At 38.5% G+C, this 21102-nt stretch overlaps 1 protein-coding gene across 1 annotated transcript in view; it reads left to right on the top strand.

The window, feature by feature from the left end:
* The first annotated feature begins 550 nt into the window (after positions 1–550).
* The window catches only part of STAT4 (signal transducer and activator of transcription 4), a 37620-nt gene continuing 17068 nt past the window's right edge, over positions 551–21102 (top strand). Inside the window, exons 1-7 of the mRNA XM_009074158.1 lie at positions 551–678; positions 2302–2446; positions 15035–15133; positions 15945–16037; positions 17913–17991; positions 19565–19650; positions 20532–20683. Of these exons, the coding sequence (XP_009072406.1) occupies positions 551–678; positions 2302–2446; positions 15035–15133; positions 15945–16037; positions 17913–17991; positions 19565–19650; positions 20532–20683 (782 nt within the window). The remainder of the gene's footprint in view (positions 679–2301; positions 2447–15034; positions 15134–15944; positions 16038–17912; positions 17992–19564; positions 19651–20531; positions 20684–21102) is intronic.

Genomic DNA, 21102 nt, shown 5'->3' on the forward strand with positions numbered 1-21102 from the left:
TGTACTCGATAAATAATTCAGACTGTAAAACAGTACTCTCCAAAGAGAGGATGGGGGGTTTAGGAACAGCACAGTAACATGCAGCCATTACAGCTTAGGAAAAAATTGAGTGGTATGAATTCACCAAGAAGACAGCAAATTTGTTTCTTTCTACTGCTCTTCAATAAGAATAGTTTTATCTGGATTTGAATAGTACAATCCTAAATTACTTCTCTTGATGAGAGATACTGTGTAAATCTTTAGAAAAGATCTTTAGGCAAGCACTTTATAAAAGCATCATAAAGTACTCCAAAACATTTACATTAAGGAAGGAAATTGACAGAGGTGCCCATTCAAGAGCCAGAACTTCTTTTAATGGTCTTGCTCACTTTTCTGCCTCTTCCCTTTAACTGGCAAAATTTACTCAAGTACCACCTGCTTTGAAAGACAGAATAAACAGAAATATTAAAGTATATAAGAATTGCCATGAAAATAAGTGATTTATGCACTTGAGATTAGTAATTCATAATCACTTCTGAATGCAAACATGTTTAATCTTTTGTTTTGCAGTATGTCCCAATGGAGTCAAGTGCAACAACTGGAAATAAAGTTTTTGGAGCAGGTAGACCAGTTCTATGATGACAACTTCCCCATGGAAATCCGTCACCTACTAGCACAATGGATAGAAAGCCAAGATTGGTAGGATTACATTTATGCTCTTTCATATTATTTCCATCACAAACAACTTTCTTGGTTTCTGGCAGGTTTTAGGGTACTCATTTATGAACTGTGCAGGCATCTGCACTCCAAGAACAGTATTCCTCTAGTCATGGATTTAGCCCAATGAACTGTCAAAGGTTAAACTTAAGGAATATCTGAAGGCAAGGTTTCACATTGGAACTTACTCCTAAACAAAATCCAATTAGAATGGTCTAGAAAATTAATGATATTACAGGTTTTTTCATTTAAAAAAATAATGCAAGTTAGTTTTCAATGGAAATGTTATATTGCAGCATAAAATTATTCACTTGTCTGAAACGGCACTTTAAGCCAGATAATTCTGGGGAGCAAGTCAGCTATTTACAGGAACTCTTCTCCAGAAGGTGCATTTATGCACAAATTTGGATTGAATTCATTGGATATTTATCTTAAGGAAATTCCAAACTAAATGCAATGTAAAAAATTAATTTTATTCATACCAGAAAGAGACATCTCAAATTTTCAAGGTAAATTCACAGGGCTGGTAGAGACCTATTGCACAAAAAAAAACCCCTAAACAAACAGAAAAGCCAAAACAAAACCAACAAACAAAACAAAACCAACGAACAAAAATCCCACAGAAAACCCAACCAAAAAAAGAAACCAAACCCCACCTAAAAACATTGATAAGGAATACAATCTTTCCTTACAGTTTTTAGCTCAGTATTTATGGGGGCTGTAGAAACAGGGGAAACATTAAAATCTCCTTTTTGCCAGAGTTAGACTTAGCAGCCATATCTCAAACAGGCATCTGTCATTTGGGGAACAAGCAGAGAGACTATCCCAAGGACAAGGATGCACTGCTCTTCCTCTGTTATGCTTGCTAATGTACCAACTGTACCATGAACAGCAGAACCAGCAAAGCCTAATTTTGTCTGTGTTTGTGTCCTTTGTCCCCTACATACCCTTCACCAGTAGCTTCAGAGCCTTCCTGTATCCCCAAATAATTTGGCTGGGCAAAGGCTCATCTGGTGCCTGGTGTGAAGAGATATATCTGCTGACTGGCCATCTGGCTGTTGCCTCCTGGAGCAAGTTATTGCTGCCATTTTCCTCAGTGGAGGCACTAATTTGGATTCCTCTCTTCTACCAGCCTGAGAGACTTCCATGAAATTTAAACAACCTACTCTCTTTTGGACTTCAGGCCTGTTGTCAACTATGTCTGAAACTGGGCAGCAAATTCAGCAATTATGTCTGTGTGACGGAGTGAGAGGGACAGTTTGCATAAGCCCCATTTCCTCTTGACAAGTGAGCTAGAAGTATGTAAATATTCCCTGGAGCAGAGAGTAGAAAACCCTGGTTGTCTCCTCTGGCTGACTCCACTGCCTGTGCTAACACCTCACCCTGTCTTTATTAGATGCATATCTACGTGAATATAAAAAAACCCCATTCCAAAATCATAAAAATCAGTTATTCACAAACCTCTAACTATATGCAACTCACCATATATTTAAGGCCTTTTTTTGCTGCCTAGATTTCTGAACAGATTATAATGTTCTGTACTGATGGATTGACACATCATGTGACACTTTAAACATGTGTGGTTCTTGTTCATGGATCCTTTAGGGAGGCTGCAGCCAACAATGAAGCAATGGCAATGATCCTTCTACAGAATTTGGTAATACAAGTGGATGAACAGCTAGACCGGGTTTCACAGGAGAAAAATCTGCTCCTGATACATAACCTGAAAAGAATCAGGAAGCTGCTACAGGTGGGTCATTACTTCAGATGACAAATTGCATTGCACACTCTTACTGTTCTCTAGAGGTAGTGCCCAACCTCTGCTGAATGCAGTTTGTTCCTGTGCACAGCTCAGAGCTGTCCTGATTGCTATAGACTCCAAGCAGCTATGGGAAGACTAAGCCTTCAAAAAAATAATTTGAAATAGTAATTCCACTGCCTGTTTGTGGAACAATAATTCATATTTTAATGCATGCAGCTTGGATACAAGTGCTATGACTTCTTTGCTCTGTGTTTCACTGAGCTCTTACAAATAAGACTGTATAGTGCTTATGGATATTCATGTTAAATGTAATTACCACCTTTCAGACACATAGAGATATTTAACTATGGAATAAAAATACATATCTGGGACTTAAGACAGCACCATGAAAAAAAGAACCCCTGTAAATCATTGGCATGTTTGCTGTTTTATGCTTAGCTGGGATTATTTGTTATGAATGGCTTAAAGGATTTTCCATTAGGCTTCTACAAAATGTTATTTATTTTGGTTGGCTGAATGTTTCTCTAATAATTGTTTATCTATGGCAAGGATTCTCAGAGTTCCACTTCATTAGTCACCTACTTCCTGACATCTATCTGTCTTCTGCATGAAACAGATATGCAACTGAGCTTAATGAAAGTTTGGGGGTTTTCTCTTCTTTGATGGTGTTTTCCATAAGTACTTAAATTATAATTAAATTGCTTGCAAAACATTTTCTGTATTTGATATACGTACATATATATATACATGCACACACTGGTCTGGAAAATCTTAGCATGTCTTTGCCAATTATGTTGTTTTCTTTATGTCTGTGTCTTTCTAGTCTTTATCCCTAATGGTGGCCTCTTAAAAATGTGACAGTATTTCCATTGCTACCACTTTTTCATGCTGTGTTATGCAAGCAGCCTCCTGTGACTTAGAAATGTAGTCGTTTTCTGTTTCTTTTCTGGTTTGTGTAGCAGCAATTTTCATAATTTCAATACTGCTCAAACAGCAAATTTACTTACCTGCTTTTGCTATTAATTGCAGAAAGCTTAGTCCGGTCATTTCCATCATGGTCTTGGCACGCTTTACCACAGTAGGGCTGAGACAGAGCTGTATCACCTTGTAAAGGATTCTCCCACAGTGGCACATGTGTGGAAAGAGCATTTCAGGTCAAGCAATTGTGTTGGTGTATTCCTGGCTTAAAAGACAGTGCAATTATGATTATACCGTCACAATGTGCACATACAAAAGGACTAGAATATATTTACATACAAGCTCTACAAAATTCAAGTCTCTCACCGTTCCTTTTGCTCTTCACACCATTTATTCTAAATTTTTATCAAAACTTGAGTGTCAGCTCTGCCTGCTCCTTGAAGTTTGGCACACCAAGACTAGTAATCAGGCCATGGGTGCACACACGAGTTTATACAATAACCAGTGTGAAAATGGTATGTTTGAAAATTGTATTATGGTGTGCATTACAAAGAGCACAAAACAAATGAGGCTTATTCCAGAAAAGTAAGAGAAGGGGGAGTTTTAAGTGATTTGTGATTAAATGGTTTCTCAGGTGTCAAGGATCTAAGTCATGATTCCAGAATAAGCCAAAATGCTCAGATGTACATCTAGGTTACAGTCACCATGTACTAGTTACAGCAGCACCAGAGCTGGTCTTTTCCTTCTTTAGATAAAGCAACAGTCAAGTCCACGTGGAGTAGCCTGACCCATAATTTCACTTGATTGCTAGCTCTGAAAAGTGCCCCACAAGTTGCAATGTGCACCAACTTGTTTTCTCCCTGTAGCACTCCAAGGCCCTGCCTTAACGAGCTTTCTCAAGCAGCCTGCTCCCTTGGCTTACACAGGTCTGTAGGTTTGCAATCTAAAGCATTGCAAACTCCTTGAGAGGACATGTGTGATGCTGGAATTATACTGCATATAAAAAGGATCCGAGTCTTGAGCTTTGCAGTAAAACATTTCCAGCTGAGCAAAAAAAACCCCAACAGCTCTCCTCATCATTAATAATTCTGGCATTTCTCCAGTACCTCAAGACAGCAGATAACCTGTATTTAGGTAAAGAGCTACTAGTTCAGTTTCAAAATACACATGTGAACCACCACCAGATACTGGATGGCACTTTCACTATTAGAGCTTTTCCTGACCTTTAACACTGTCACCCACAGTCTATATACTGATTTTCAAAGTAAGTTCTATAGGCTGGAGTATGGCTCTTGCAGTGTTTGGGGGTTTGTCATAATTACTATTATTTTGGATAAAACAAATAAACTGTCTTAAGAAATACGTGACACCAGTATTTTGGATTTTTGTGTAGAATACTATGTTACAACTTTTAATTTTTAGAACATAGAAGATAAGTGCATTTTCAGCCAAATTTCAGCCAATGGGCTGCATATTCTATGGAGCTGCATAGGCAGTCTCCTGGCTTCAGCTGTTAAAATTATTTCTTCATTGGTTAGATAAGTGCATCGGGAAAGAAATGTTATAGTAGTAGTTGAAATCAGATGACAGCCTATCCTTGCTATTAACAATCAAGTATTATTAATGGACTATGAACTGTACATGATACATAGCATGGACAGTATCTGCTGTAATGTTCTTAAATTTGAGTATGCAAATTATGTAATTATGGGTCTAATTTTTTAATGGCTCACTGGTTGCATGTTATTGCTGAATATATGAGAAGTTTGGTAATGGGTGTTTGGCTCCCCATCCACAGCTGGAAGCCCTTCCAGATACCTAACTCTTGCAATTTGAGCTATCTTATGGCAGCTTCATGAGATAACACCAGAAAAAATGTGACTGATGTACATGGTACTGGGCCATGGTCACTTTTGATCCAACATACCACCTAGAGAAAGGGAGGCTGGAGTGGTACACTGTAAAACTAACAAGATTTTTCACTGACTGATGAAGGAAAAACTGGGTTCTTAAATAGGAAAGGAAGATGCTTTTATAAACTTCTTTTCCTTTCTGATGATTCTGTAAAGAGTGCTGGTTTGACTTTCTCTGAAGGCTGTTTCCCATGAGCCCACCTTTATCTCTGCTTTGCTCTCTAGTGCAAGCATTTCTTTGAAATTTCACAGTTCACTCCTCTTCCTTCCCCTCTCTACCACATACACAGACACACAGGCACATGTGCAGCATGCACACACACAAAGCTGTTCAACCTCAATACATGATCTGAGTACAATTTTTGTTCATTATTTTGTTTCAAATTCTGTGACCCTATTAAGTAACACTCAACAAACTAGATAATGCTGGAAATCAGCACTTAGCACTACGTACGCAGCATGGTATGTTGAGCTATGGTGAAGGTTCCTAAATATTAGGACAATAGCAATAATAAAAACACATAAAATCACATAAAAGAGAACACATAAAAGCTATTCAAAAGCAAACTTCAATTCTTGGCAAAAGACAATATGAGGGACCACTGTTCAATCAGAAATATACCTAGCATGTTATTGAAGAGCAGCCTTAGAAGAGGAAGCAACACACAGTTTACAAATGGCTTGTACAGCTGTTTTCTAGACAGACAAGGACTCCTTAGGATCAAGATTCTTGGTGCTGTTACTGAATCTAGAGGGAATTATGTCTAGCAGCTACCAGCACCACAGCTAAGCAGACCTCACTGGAAAGATCTCCCTGGGATTCATTTTTGTTATGAAATGGAGAAAATGTTGTATTCTGACCTTCACCTGAAACATCTTTATGTAAACATGGAAGTAGTAGAAGAAGAGAGAACTTGCCTGTCTTGTAGCTGCAATACAAGTTTTGGACAATCTCGGGTGTTGTGAAGGCCAAAGAGTAGAAGTCGCACCCTTGCTCTTAGGCCATAGGGACCATCCCTGTTCTCTCATCATTAGAGAAGTAACTATGGAACATGGCGTTTCTGCTCAGCCTGCTTAACATTTCCAAAATTATCTGAAGGCAAAAAGAAACATTGACCAGGAAACATGCAATTTGAGTTACAGGCAAGGGAAAACAGCGCTGAGAAACTTAGCTAAGCAGCTGTGGTTACTGCTAGGTCTCTGTCATTTGCTTCTCTATCTATTTCTTGATTTCATCGAAACATTACTTTCTGACATTAATCTGGTATAAATGCACATATTGTATTAAAATCAGGGTCAGCATTTTATGTTAAAATCCTTCATATTTACTTCTTACATTTATATTATTTCTCTATCAGTAAATGGGATTCATTGTTATAGCAGAACAGCCATTTGTTGCTGTGCTCTTCTGTGGGAGACAGAACAGCACAGTCACTTGCTACAGTGAAATTCTCTGCCCATCTTCCTACAGAGCTCCTGCTCCCCCCAGCAACATTTCTGGAAAGGGAAGAGGGAGAAAATGTTCATGGGCTATGGGGGAAATAGTGGGAAAACTATGCCTATGGTTCTTTCTCCTGCTTAAAACCTAGATGGAGAGAAGCAAAGCAGATTATTCACAAGGAGATGGTTTGTGCTGTTGCCATGACAATGAAACATTAAGGGCAGATGTTAAGCTTGGAAGAGCTCCCTAGCACTTCTATGAACCAAATTGCAGATGCAACAGTCTGCATGATCTTGGCCCATGAACAATTACATCCTAGTTTTCACAAGAAATGTTATTACATGACAGCATGCCTGTCCCTGATGTAAGCTCCTGTGCAATACATAGGTAGATTTAGTACACAAAAACAACTGGTGAAATACAGGGACACTCATGTAAGACAGGCACTGTCCACATCCCTGACTTACATGACAAAATCCTTGGTTAGGGGAGAGCAGTGCACCAGGAGAGCCAAGGCCGGAGGGTCTTGGAGTAGCCTGGAAATCAGAGATGGCCACTATGCCCCAGTGTCACACCACTCCATTTAGGAATGATACTGGTGGGCGATTGCCTGTAGATCTCTAATAATCCAGTGGTCATCTCAGGAATGTCTTCCTCCATGCCTCCACCCCCACTCCCAACTGCAAGCCTGAAGCACTTATCAGATACCTACTAGACAAGAATTAGCTCCCAGGAATGCAGCCTGGCATGTGTGGACTCAGGCGAGCTCCCAGGAACTGAGAAGCCACTGGCTGTGCTGTGCACTGAGATGGGTGCAGGACAACAGCACTAAGAAAAAAATGTAGAAATTCCCAGAATCATCCTGCTCATAACTGAAGCCCTCATTTATGCTCTAGTCTGAAGATAACTTGTGAAAGCAATCCCTTCTCATTAATGGCAACATGCATCTGTGTCACATTGCTGTTTATGGTATTCAAGGGAAAATCTGATTACATAAACCTTCCTTTATAAAAGTAAAATAACAGGTTTCAGGAATAAGAAGAAGGGCTTATCTGCTCATTTACTATTGAAGCCTGAGTTAATGAGTATACTGTGTGCTCTGGGGATCAATTTGCTGTAAATTATGTATATTCATGAAATTCATTTAATATTCACAGCAGATTCTCCAGTATTGGTGGACTTTACCCACTCACCAGCCCTGCTAGAGCCTCAGGTGAGGGGAGGGAGGGCAGTGGGATTCTGTCCGAATGAGCAGGTCTGTGTGCACACATACCATTAGCACCTTGGGGTGTACTTGCAAAGGGAGAGGTCAGGCAGTATCACTAGACCTGCTGATCCACACTGATCAATCATAAAGAAGCAAGTTTTTGGAAATTATGCTAAGTAGCTGAGAAATAATAATTTAGATACATTACTTTCTCCTACACAGCTCTGCTTTTTTAAATTAAAAGGTCTGGAATAGCAGCTGAAAGTATCTTCTGTCATCTTAAACAACATAGATTAACATTATGGCACTTCTTCCCACATAAAATTCACCCTGTTTCTACGTAGTACAAATAGCATCTTACTTTACATGATGCTGCTTAAACCAGTAACACAGTAGTGCATTCCTGAGTCTGTTTCATGTTCTTGGTTATACTGCCCAGTTTGTTTCCATCTGTAATGGAAATGGAACATCATTGTGCTTCTCCATATAGAACTAAAATGAACATATAAGGGCTTTTTAGTTGAAGTGACTGTTTACACAAGCCTCTGTACCAGAAAGGTACATGCATGAGGAATCTTAAGATTATTGATTTCAGTGCATCAAAGAAAGTGGACAAAATAGCATTAGATCTGAAACGAGACATTCCAGTGGGTACTAGTCAAACAACTAGTAAGTTCTGTGCTGAGAAACAGTTGCGAAGAGTGGAAACAGCCATTGATGTTTAACTTGCAGTTTCCTGTTAAAGCTTACATTGGGGTGAGAATGGAACAAAATAGAGAAAGTTTCTAATAAACCACAGAAGATCCATTTCAAAATGTTATTTACATGTATTTAGTGCTCACGTAGCCTGCCAGATCAACAGCATGACATGTTAAAGTATGACATGTATTTCAAACCAGTGTGCCCTGCTGTTTAGCACAATTCAGGTTGCATTAGACTTCCCCCAGTGTTTTTTCCAGTTCAACCATTAAAGCTGTCTACAAAACATTTTGGCATACAAATGGGAAATCCCACACAGAAATCTGCATGCTAAAGCAGCTAGCTGTCTGCTCTTAGCAATAACAGCCTGATGACTGCATGTCAGCTAATAAAGACTTTTTAAAATCATTGATACAAGACTGAAAAAGGTTAGTTATTAGAAGTAAAATATTTTGGGGTTCCTAGTTATGATTTAAAGAACACGGCTTTAAGTTTATAAATGTTTCACTTTGTTTTTGTAGAATGAGTAAGAGTTAATTTACAGACAGGAGCAAAAATACAGGCAAAATAACCTCATGTGGGCTTTGTTCATTCTGAAGAGCCCAGTTGGAGTCAAACATCTGCCTGAGAGATTAGTTAATAATACTTTGTGGCCAGAGGAGGAGGGGGAGGGAGAGACCAGTCCTCTCTGTCCTCTGCTGTTTTACCCTTTTTCATAGAGAACACTCTACTGTTCTTTATTCTCAAATAAATCTCATTTAAATAAGAAGTTATTTATTCTCAAATAAATCTCATTTAGATAAGCAGCATCACTACATTATTCATCCCTCTGGCTCTACAGCTCTACTGTGTGATGATGAGATCTACAGACATGTATTTCTGTAGCTATATCTAACCCTACCTGCTTAAAAATCTGCTGGTCTTATAGGCTGTTCCTTGACTGGTTTTAGTGGCTGTTGGGAGGGACTCAACAGTGGAATTTGAGAGGTGGAGAAAAAGACCTCTGCCTTCACAGCTCATTCACTGTGCTTTTACAGTTTTGCCTATTGCAATTTAGTTGTGCATGCCCTAAAAATTTAAAAAAAAAAAAGTTAGTATCTTTTGGAAGTTATGCATCATAGAATATGAAAAAAGCAGAACTACGAGACTAGAGACCTATGTATTAGGACTTCCCACACATCATAGGAGTTGTCAAAAACAATGAGGCTGCCCTAAAGTTCTCTCATATATTTTGAGAGGGGGAAGGGGAAATCTAAAAATAAAAGTCCAACAAGAGCAATCTAAACAGATAGTGTCACAGGTACTTCCCCTGAAAGACCTAGATAAAACAGAGACATCTTTCTAGTAGAAAAAGATTCTTTTAGTAAGAACACTGCCTGTTTAAATACAGGCTCTAAAAAAGCTCCAAAGCTCTTTACCTTTTTCAGGGTAACACAAGGCCTGACTCTTTGTATTCTCCTACTGTCTTCATTAGACTTTCTACCTGGATGCATAAACAAAAGTAGAAAACAAATCAAGGCAAAATGTTGTTTGTCATACTTGAAGGTGAAAACGGGAAATATGTGTGTACGGCCATGCCTTCCCACTCACACATTTCTTTGAGGCACACAACTAAACCAAATTTTTTTCTTTCAAAAATTAAGTGGTAGACATAAGGGTTTTTTTTCCCTCTTTTTGATTTTATGATAGATGACATATTTGCTTATCTAGAAAGATGCTGACTTATTAAAATAAGCATACTACAAGTGAGCAATAGGGAAGACAATGTATTTTTGCTGGAGTTTGTAATCCTGTGTCCCACCTCCCTTCCAACAGCTTCTTTAAATATTCATTTAATATGAACAAATACATCAACAGTCATATCAGCTAACAGTTCCATGCCTCCAAGTAAAGCTCCTATCACATTCAATTAAAAGGCTCAAAAAGAGGTTTTCTAGCAGGAAGAAAAAAAAATACAGATGATGTTTTTGGTACTAAAAAACAAAGAGAGAGAGAGAGAAAAAAAAAAAAAAAGAGAAAACCCAATCAGATTCTGAAGTGCTTTTTCAGAACTGGAAAGAACTAAAACCTACTCAAGTCCTGTTTTAAGGTCATCTTGAAAACCAGAGAATAATCAGGTAAACTGACTGACTTTCTGAAGGTTGCATGGCACAGCCTTCTGTATTTCAAGTAAGACTAACAGTTGCTAATACCTAATCATCTACTTTAACCCCTGAAAACAGAGTTAGCTGCTCAAGCATTGCACATCCTGTATTTGCTGATAGCTGTGTACAGTATATAGAGACCTTTGACACATGAAAAGCAAGTTAGCCACTGTTAGTGTGGTTGGGAATGATCCACTTTTCCTGCTGTGAGGAAAATTAGGTAAAATGTGAAAAATTATTTTAAAAATGGGAAGAAAAGAAGAGTAAGATAATGAATCAGATACTAAAACTGACAGTTGTTAGGTGTGCTTTTTAAAAACACATCTATTTTAAAGTGTCATAATATGTATTCGATGGTTTCTCCATGAGTTTGCAACTTGCAGAATCAAATCTTGCATTTCCCTTGCCACTGTTTCATGCATCTTAATATACTCTAAATTGTTCAATCTGTTTTAAAATTTTGCTAAAGGGTCTAAAATATGCACACTATGACATATATATTGTTTGCAGAAATGCTTCTTTATGATCATGATAGTATGTAGTAATACACTATCACAACAGATGTCCCTGGAGTAGACAGAGTGCATGACAGGTGGTGGTAAGAAGGTTTTCTCCAAGGAAATATCAGCATTCAGAGAAAATTTTCACCTGTTCAGAACAAAAGATGAGTTTCCCATTTGCTCAAATTTAGCATTGTGCTGGTAGTTATTGAGAAGAAGCCAGTCCAAATAAGATCACTTGTTTATTGTAATGAAAGACCTTGATATAAAAGACCTCATCAGAAAGGAAGAGAAAGAAAACTTCTAAAAACAATAGAATTACAGTAATATTAGCAGATAACCCTTATGTTTCTATTTGAAACTTCACATGAAAAGTGAATCCTCAGTTTCTCTGTTGGTATTTATCAAAAGACAGTCATAAATTTTGTCTATTAATATTTAAACTCAATAATACAATTTTGGATAGCTACAGAATCCAGACCATTTCTCCTCTAGCTGCTAATGTTCATGTCACACTAAGTTAGGATTCCTCCATCTCAAGCCTTCTTTTGGTTAAATTTCCTGAATTTTCCAACTTATACTACTCTTTCAATGATAGGAGATAATTTTCAATTAGTCATTCAGAAGCCAAGGTCATATTGAGCAAATTCTGCCCTCAAAGACAAAGTGGAAGTGCAGAACAGCAAGAGCTGCCAATAGATGCATAGTAAGGGAATACCAGTGGCTCGCTCCAAAGTGTAATTACTGCTGAGAAATATAAACCATGGAGGAAAATTTCTAGAGTTTAAGAGCTAGAGGAGAAAGGGGGGGGGGAAGTGAATTTCCACTTCAACTCTTGATTCAGATAGTTTTGTCTTAATGAAACAAAGAGAAAGACAGAGGGACAGAGTTTTTGAAAGTTTTGCATATGAAGAGTACGCAGAAATGCTAGGAAAGTCCCTAGTAACTGGCATCCTTTGTGGGGGTTTTTAACACATCCCACTGTCAGGATATTTTTTTAAGTGCCTCTTCTGCATAAATGCATTTTTCCAGCTCCAAGAGAGGATATTGATTTCTTCTTGGCCTTGTTAAATAGCTTTTGTTTGAATCCTTTAAACCCTTGAAGTGCTTGAATTCTGTGGGGTAGTGGTAAACCACGACTAAACACTCTTCAAGCTTTGTAGCTTCAGATACCAATGTGTGGCATGGTCCTCATTTACTGACTATCTATGGGGAAGGTGAGACCCTGTTTAACTAGCAAAAAATAGCAGCAACAAGCAAAAATTAACAGTTGCTAACTGAGGAATTAATGTCCATTGGTGGATTTAACACCAGTCACAGACTTCTCCCTGCAGCTTTCATTGCAAGTCTTATTAATAACAGGACATTTTTCCCCTCTAATCAAGGTGCAAATGGGTGAGACAGGCTCAGCAATACAACTGACTGCAGCTAAAATGAGGCAGGTCTGTTCTCCTCTCTCCCAGCCACCTTCTGCTGACTTCACACATACCAGTCCTTAACAACAAACTCATCCTTTGCTGAGCAGCTTCAATCAACTGAGGAGCCGACAACCCATTCAGCAAAAAAGCAAGAGTGGTTTCCATCCCAGTAAGCAACCTGGATTGGCTCCCTAAGGAGTCAGACAGACACCGAGCTGGCGCTGCACAGCCAGGAACGCAACCACTCTTTGCAGCAGTTAATTTGCTCTGGCTGTTGCTGTTGACCCATACCTTTACCTTACTTCTACATGACACCACTCAATCCTTTGCAGAAAGATCACAGCCATTTCCCACATTTCTGTATTCCCTTCCCAAAGTCACATCCTGACACTACACAGAGACAGATGGGGAATATGCTCAATAAAGGGGACTATGAATATATTACTGGACCTGAAGTGCAGTTATGCTGAAGGAAGAATGCAGCAAGGTCATAGTTATTACCCTTATAGCCAAGAAGCTGTCAGGGAGACACGAGTAGTGACAGATCTTTGACACTGTTACTTGACATGGAAATCAGCAGTGTATACTTAATCTTAAGTTCCCTCTCACTGTCCAGGTAGGAGCAGACAGGGAGTGAGTGCTTAGTGTTTCATCTGAGGCATCAGTGTATCCTAAGGTAGTATTACCACTTCTGTTTTCCAGAGAAGCTCCTAAAAAACAACTAGGTCCGTAACTCCTGTTCCTTGGAGCAATTGATACAGATGATTGCTAGAGTAAAGCACCATCCTGAACTGCTTTTAAAGAGGTCAAAGGAAGCACAGCACTGGGACTACTTTCGGTGTGCAGTGACTGCACTGTGGGGCAAGTATTTTACCTGCCCTGAAAAGACATCAGAAACCCTAAAAACATGAGAAACTTCCGCTTTAATGCTAACAATGCTGTGGCAGTCAAAGCTTCCTTAGAAGGGAACATTTAATACCTCAGCTGTTTAGTTTTAAGAGTCCTATATCTTTCACCTCAGTCTGTACCTGGAACCACAGTATAACCAATACACAGTGTTTAATAGCAAAGCAGCTTGAACCAAGACTCCATGACCAAAATTACCATTTCTATTCTAGTATTTTTTTAGCTTGTGATCAAAGTCAAAACATATTATGAAAAAGTCTTTCAGATTATGTAGATTTCATGCAAAAGCAGACAGGCAATGTTTAGTAAAGAGCATTAGAAATACATGTTCACTGCCATGGTAGTTGTTGGCATACAGAAGCAGTGTGTTCACATTTCTAGCAGAATGCATTCACACCCTTGTTCCTAACACAACAATTGGTATGAGATACCAATGGAAGATACAGCATTAAATTAAGTATGTATAAAACTTACTGTGCCACATCCAGAGAAAGCTATCATAAAAGAAGTCCTGAGTGGCAGGAAAATATGATGATAATAAAGACTAAACAGAAAGAGGGAAAACTAGAATAAGTCCAGAACGGGAAACTGTACAGGAATAGAGATGAACTGTACTAAATCTAATGAATGGCCCAAAACTGCATAAGCACTGAATGAAGGGTATCTGAATGAAAGATACTGAATGAAAGGCATGAAGGATATTGACAAACACTGAGTGAATACATCACCATGAAAGAAGCTGCTTGAGAGTCCCCAGTCATGCCAATTTGATAAATACAGTATAAGCCACTATTAGTTCAAATTGTGCCCAGTATTCAGTCATGCAGCAGCAATTCTGCACCTTATTTATGGTGGTGTAAAAATATAGAGCTTTTTTTGATCTTTGGCTTGGGACAAGAGTTGCTTATTCCTTCATCTCAGGCACATTATTTTTTGAAAGAGAAAAATTGTTAATAGACGCTAAAATTTAAGTCTTCTGCTTTATGCTGAGGAAGATTTTCTGCTTGCATCATTACCATATTGATATGCTTACAAACCTTTTTTGGCAAAGTGCTACATGCTAACAGCAACATCCTATTGAAAATTGAAGATGTGATAAAATCATGTACAAAATAGGCTGACAGGAAAGCCCTTTCAAAACAACAGCATTAGCAGTGGAGCAATTTGTTCTTCAAATTATACATATCTCAGAGTTGTATGCATTTTTATAATCTCTTTAGAACATTGTTAACAATATTTTATGAAGGTAGGTCTAACTGATGCTGCACTGCAAGGCTGAACCAACACTAACAAAAGCCAAAAACAGTAGGGAAGTCGTTTCCACCCACACCAAGCTGTAGCTCATAGACACTGAAGAACATTGCTTGTGATTTCCAAAGGCACACCCTGAATTCTGAATTTTTAAAAGTTGTATTTATTTGTGCTTGCAGGGCAAATATCATGGCAATCCCATGCATATAGCAGTGATCATCTCAAACTGCTTAAGAGAAGAAAGAAGAATATTGGCTGCAGCAAGCATGCCTGTACAGGTAATGAATTACATTTCATTAATCTGGTCCATGTTAATCTGCTTATATGCTTTTAAGGCCAAATCCTGTCCTGTCATTCTACTGGAGTGATTTGTGTGCACTAAGGGTTGCCAAATGTTGCCCTTTAAACTTGCGTTTGAACTTCATTAGTGGCTCTCCTGCTGCAAATGTTGCTATAAGGGACTTCTATGTCATAGCTAATCATCAAAGACTTTAATCTGTAGGAAAGGTTTTAAAGAGATTATTCTTTGCAAAAGAGATGTGTGTGTTTTAAACTATGCAATGCATTAACTCATATTAATTATGTAATGCTAAAGACATTCCATCCAATGTGTTACAATGGCATTGATGATTTTTATGCTCTTTGAAGAAAGAAACTTTAAATTACATATAAAACTTATTTTTTGGAAATTGTTACATGTTTAAAACTTAGAAATAATTTTAAAATCAAATGTATTCTTTTAAATCACCTGTGGATTGAATACATATTCTTATATGAGTCTTGTGCCATAGGCCTTTTTCAGAAATCTAATAATCTATGTTTCAGCTTCTTTAATTTACTATTTGTTTAATGCCTGCAGTATACCCACACCCTTTCACCTTTCGGATTTCAAAGTTAAAGCTGTATGTTTTTCAAATCTGTGGAACTAAAGAGATTTGTATGTTTACAGTTGGTACAGTTGATACAGTTACCAGTTGGTTGAACACCAGCTTCTGAATTCTCCTCTCTATGCTAGAACTTGCAATACAGTTACTATCACCTATCACTCACTATCTCTCATCCACCCATGACCTGTTCAATGTATTCCAGGGGCCACTGGAAAAGTCTCTGCAGAACTCTGTGGTTTCAGAACGTCAAAGAAATGTAGAGCACAAAGTGTCAGCCATCAAGAACAGTGCTCAGGTAGCTTTTTTGTCCTGCTTGCTGTCTATGCAGACATGATTTTCATACAAACAAACCTGAACTATCTTCAAGCTGGGCAGCACAAATACTTCTGGTTAACAAGATGCACCAACCATTTTCCATTATTTCAAGGACATCTGCCCAGACTAACTACTCAGGACATACTTGGAGCCTCAGGTGTTAGCAGCTGCTCTGGGTTCAGTGTGAGAGCTCCCTATGTGAGTTGCAGGCAGAACACTGAGTGCAGTAAGAACATACCTGCTGTCTCTAAAAAGATGTGTTTCAGCAAATGTATTTCTGCAACTTCACCTCCTTTAGCTGGGTCAGCAATAGCTAACCTTCATGACCTCTGAGTCACGTACCAAGGCCTTTCTACAACCAAAATCTACGTGACATAATTATGTGGTTTGGAGACGTGAGGGGAGAAGAACATTGGGAGCTGATGGTAACCATTCTCCAGGGTTTTTTCATGCCATTGCAGGGCAGAACTGGGCTGAGTCAACCCTGTAGCTATGTCCCACAGAGACCCTGAAAGCTCAGTCAGAGAATCCTGTCTGTTCAGTTCAAAGCAGGACAAGGATTCAGATGACCTTCAGATTAGTTTTTTTGCTATCCCAGCCTCACTTTCAGCTTTGTAGCAGTCTCAATGTAGAAATTACATCTGAAATACCTGTCCACATGTCATTCAAGAGCAGCACTTCTGGTATACTAGAAAGAGGTCCTAGTAGCATTCTCTCATGAGTGTCTCCTTTCATGGGGAAGAAAGGTTAGAGAGATTAAACCCTTACAAGGATAAAGCTAGTTTTAGAAGAATGTAATACTAGATCTCTATCTATATATAAAGCTGTAAGTTAAGACTTGCAGAGTGAAAGCAGGCAAAGCAGCAGCCTATCATGCCACTCATTCTGCCTGTGTGGGGAAGTATAGCCACACCTGAAAGACCAGTGAAAATGGGAACATTTTCTAGATACCAGGGTTGGTTTTTTTAGTAGGTAATTAAGTTGAACACAGAAATCAGCCAGCTACTTGTGTATGTAATTTCATACCTTACACATATAATTTAAAACTTCAGTCTCCAAAATAAAGAGTCAACCAAAATGGCTAATTGTGTGTCCCCTAATTTAGCAAACACGTTTTTGTGTTTTCACAGATACTTAACATGCACATCTCAGGGAACTAAAAATGATTGTTTATGAGTTGTTGGCAAAACCAAAGCTTCCTATGAACAGCACAGAAACAGACCTTTGGAGTACAACAGATGATCCTACAGTTTTATTTTTCTTCTTTCAATGTACTTTTTTGAATCATTATTAATTGCTTACTAGAAAACACCTTCTCAAGTTTTTTGCAGTATACATGAAAAGAAACTCTTGCAAAATGCCAAAGCAGCAAAAGTGTTTCATTTCTTTACCCAAATTCTTAAGCAATTCTATAAATAAATTCTGTGAGCTCTGCTCCTGCCTCTGGCTCCACCTTTTTTGGCTTTGTGTATGCCATTTCCATTTAAGTCAACGCAAAACTATTAATTTGCCCTGCTTTAAAGTTTGAAGAAGAGAGTAACATTATTGGTATAATAATTTCAGTTTAGCTGAGGCTAAATGTTATCATTTCTTCTTTTCACTATGTCATTGAACTAGTAAATGTGAAGGGGTAAAGCTGTATCAACTACTGTCAACTGTGGGAGAGGAAAATACTTGACTTTCTAAACAAGTAAAATAAATCTGTAGTTATAAATGCGCATTCATAATTCAATCATCTTTTTTTAAAATTTACAAGATAGTAAGCTAGAGTTCCCAGAACTGTTCAGGGATTTGCAGGTGGTAGGAAAGGAAAATACTACATTATGCATTTGTTCATTTCTTTTCCCTGGGAAAGATGACTGACCAAGATGTGAAATACTTGGAAGACTTGCAAGAGGAATTTGACTTCAGATATAAAACAATACAAAGCTTAGGTAAGAGTTTTTATAATCATGTTTAGATTGTCCAGGAAGTTGCTGGTTCTGCAGCTAGACTCCAGTATTAGTGTTTTTTATGAGTTACCCCAATAATATATGTAAACATAAAAATGGATCTTTAGTTTAGATGAAGCCGTAGTCGTGGAACATTATGACTCTTTTGGGCTTAAGAGAGTAAAGATGATCTTGTCAAGCAAGTATAGTCATTTTCTATAGATAAGCTGCATAATATCATGAAAAGTAATAAGTTTCTTAATTTAAATAACCTACTTTCCAATTTCCTTACCTTTGACATGGCCCTTCCTTGGCAGGATGTGGAAGAGCCACTTATTTCCCAGAGTAGAGTTGTGCAAAACTGGTTTTTTTAGAATCTAACTTGACTTTCTGTTCTTTTTTGACCACAGTGGTGATAACTAGCTGGTAAGCACCCTGAATGCATGTTTGACCAGCCTATGATGGTTGAGATCTGCACATGGCAACAGTCCCTGCATGATCTCTCTCAGAAAAGAACCTGGGGTCTGCTTGTGCCTGCTCAGATATCTATATATTATCTTCCTTTGAACATGCAAAGATATTGGCCTTGAATTTCCAAATCCTTAAACGTGCCAGTCCTATATGGATATGGCCCAGCAACCAGAAGAGATCAAGTAACCACAATTTAATGAGTTGTTAGTCATCAGCCCTACTATAATTATTGACCACACAGATGATTGAAGCCTGCCCCACTTGCAAAGTCAAACCTGCTTACAAAAATGACTTTCGAGTCTTAAAATTTCACTGTGCCAACAATTGCTTTACACCAGCTCAGCCATCTCACAGTACCTTACAACATGCATGAGCAATTGCTGTGGCTGAGCTGATGATCTGTTACTTGTCTGCCTTCACTGAAATATCTAACACAACGGGAAGATGTCAAACCAGAGTTCAGCAGAGACACAGCTGGTACCAATTTCTTTTTTGAAGGTAGCATGAAAGGTGCAAGAGCAGCAAAAGGTGGGGGAAGGTGAGGGTGGGGGAGAACTGCATATGAAAGAGCATGGGGTAAACTTGGGAACATTTAAAACTGGTGCATAATCCAGAGAAGAAAAATTACAGAGAGGGGAAAATACCCAGTGATTAGTACTCTTGGTTGCTGAAATCCCCATGGCAATGAACATTTTCTCAGTTTCAAATGCCTAACCTCCATTCCCTCAGCCAGACTTGAAATTCATATAAGTCAAAAGAGCTTTAGTTTAACTGCTGACACCACGAGCATATTTGGGTGTTACAGATCAATCTTTGATCCAAGCCAGATGTACGTAATACATGAGTATGCACATGAACGAGAAATTTAGAGATTTCTAGGTATCATCTGTATGCTTCTTGCTTTTTCCTGTTTAGATTCCATAAACTTGTACTAAAGTTAGTCCTTTCAAATGAAACACACTGTTACATAACATACTGATGTCCACAGTTTATTTTTTTGCTCGTTCACGCTGCAGTCTGGTCGTGTTTTATTCTTCTCCTCCCCTTATAAACATGCACATGCACCCACGCATGTATTTATACTGATTTCTCTCATCCCCTGCAGAGCAGAATGACAAAACCAGCACCCTCATTAAACAGGAAATGTTGGCGTTGCAGGCAATGCTCAATACTTTAGACTACAAGAGAAAGGTTAGTGACAATGCTTTGTCATTTGTGGTTCATTTGCTTTCTCCCCTTATACCCACACCAAATACTCAAATGCGTATGTGTGCCTTTTTAAATTCTCATCTCAGAAGAACAGACAAATTACATAGTGTTTAAAATCCACAAAATATTTGGGTATGGGTGATTTTGACTAGCAGTGAAGAAATGGGCCATTAAGCAGCAGCTCAATTAAAGATTATGGTTCTGCACACCTTAGAAGTGAGGCAAAGGCCTTCACAGAACCTCTTATGTACTGTGCTAAATGGATAATGTAGCTGTCAATCTGTAGCTTTTAAAGCATATTAAAATTATGCAAAGTAAAGGCAATCTAATAATTGTAAAGAAAAATAGAACAAAAAAAGCAAATGAACAAACCCAACAAACCACCACTGGTGTCTTGCTCTGTTCAGCAAATGAGACTTGCAAATAGGACAAATATTCCCCTGACCACTTTTTTGCTGGCATAGAAAACAGTACATTTAGGCAATTTGTTTGAGTCCATGGCTTTTTTTTAATGGTTAAAGCAAGCAAACCCCTCCCCCAACCCAATAGACAGTATATGACACAAACCAGAAGAACCTTTTGAACTTGACAGTGCTTGCAAGCGTCAAAATCCTGGAGGTGGTATGCCCACAAAGAATGCAACAATCTTCCCTTCCATCTCCCCTCAAAAAAGAAGCTTTACTGAAGAAGAGTTCATAAAGATTCGGGATTATTTTCAAGGTGATGAATCCTGTCACTGAAGGAACTAAATATGATTTCTTTCAAAACAATTGAAAAATAATGTAATCAGCACTTTGTGATAGTTGCTGAATTTTGTGGTTGTTGCCTGTGGTCAGTTTGTGACACCTTTCCTATTTTTACAGGAAGTACTCAGTAAAATAGGGCGTGTGATCCATGAAATCGATATGCTTATGAGCAACATGCTGACTGAAGAGCTGCTAGACTGGAAGAGACGGCAGCAGATTGCCTGCATCGGGGGTCCTCTCCACGGAGGGCTTGATCAGCTCCAGAACTGGTAAACTTGCCTTCAGTTGTGTTTCCACTGAAAACCACAGGAAGTCTGCTGCACTTGAAATGATTATTTCTTTAGATCAGCTGCAACAGCAGCAAATTCATTAGCAGCTAAGCAAGTAAATAACTAAGTGTATGATTTGATTTGGTGGACAACATTTGCTGTTCCAAATTAACAGTGTGACAGTGAACTTGCTGCAGTCACTCGTTTTGGGGTTTGACAGTTGTTCAGATACATGATACATACTCTCTCAGGAGTTTTGCTTGAGTAAGAATGGTGCTGACTGAGTTTGTCATTGAGGACAGTGGGAGTTTTGTCTAGGCAGAAGCTGGGTAGACTCTTTATGCTTTGACTCACTCAATGCATCACTCCTCTAGATTTCAAACTATGCAGGAATTGAATGGCAGTACTCTGTGTGGTGG

Source organism: Acanthisitta chloris, unplaced genomic scaffold (genome assembly GCF_000695815.1).
Source record: "Acanthisitta chloris isolate BGI_N310 unplaced genomic scaffold, ASM69581v1 scaffold34334, whole genome shotgun sequence".
In the NCBI taxonomy this organism is placed as follows: Eukaryota; Metazoa; Chordata; class Aves; order Passeriformes; family Acanthisittidae; genus Acanthisitta; species Acanthisitta chloris.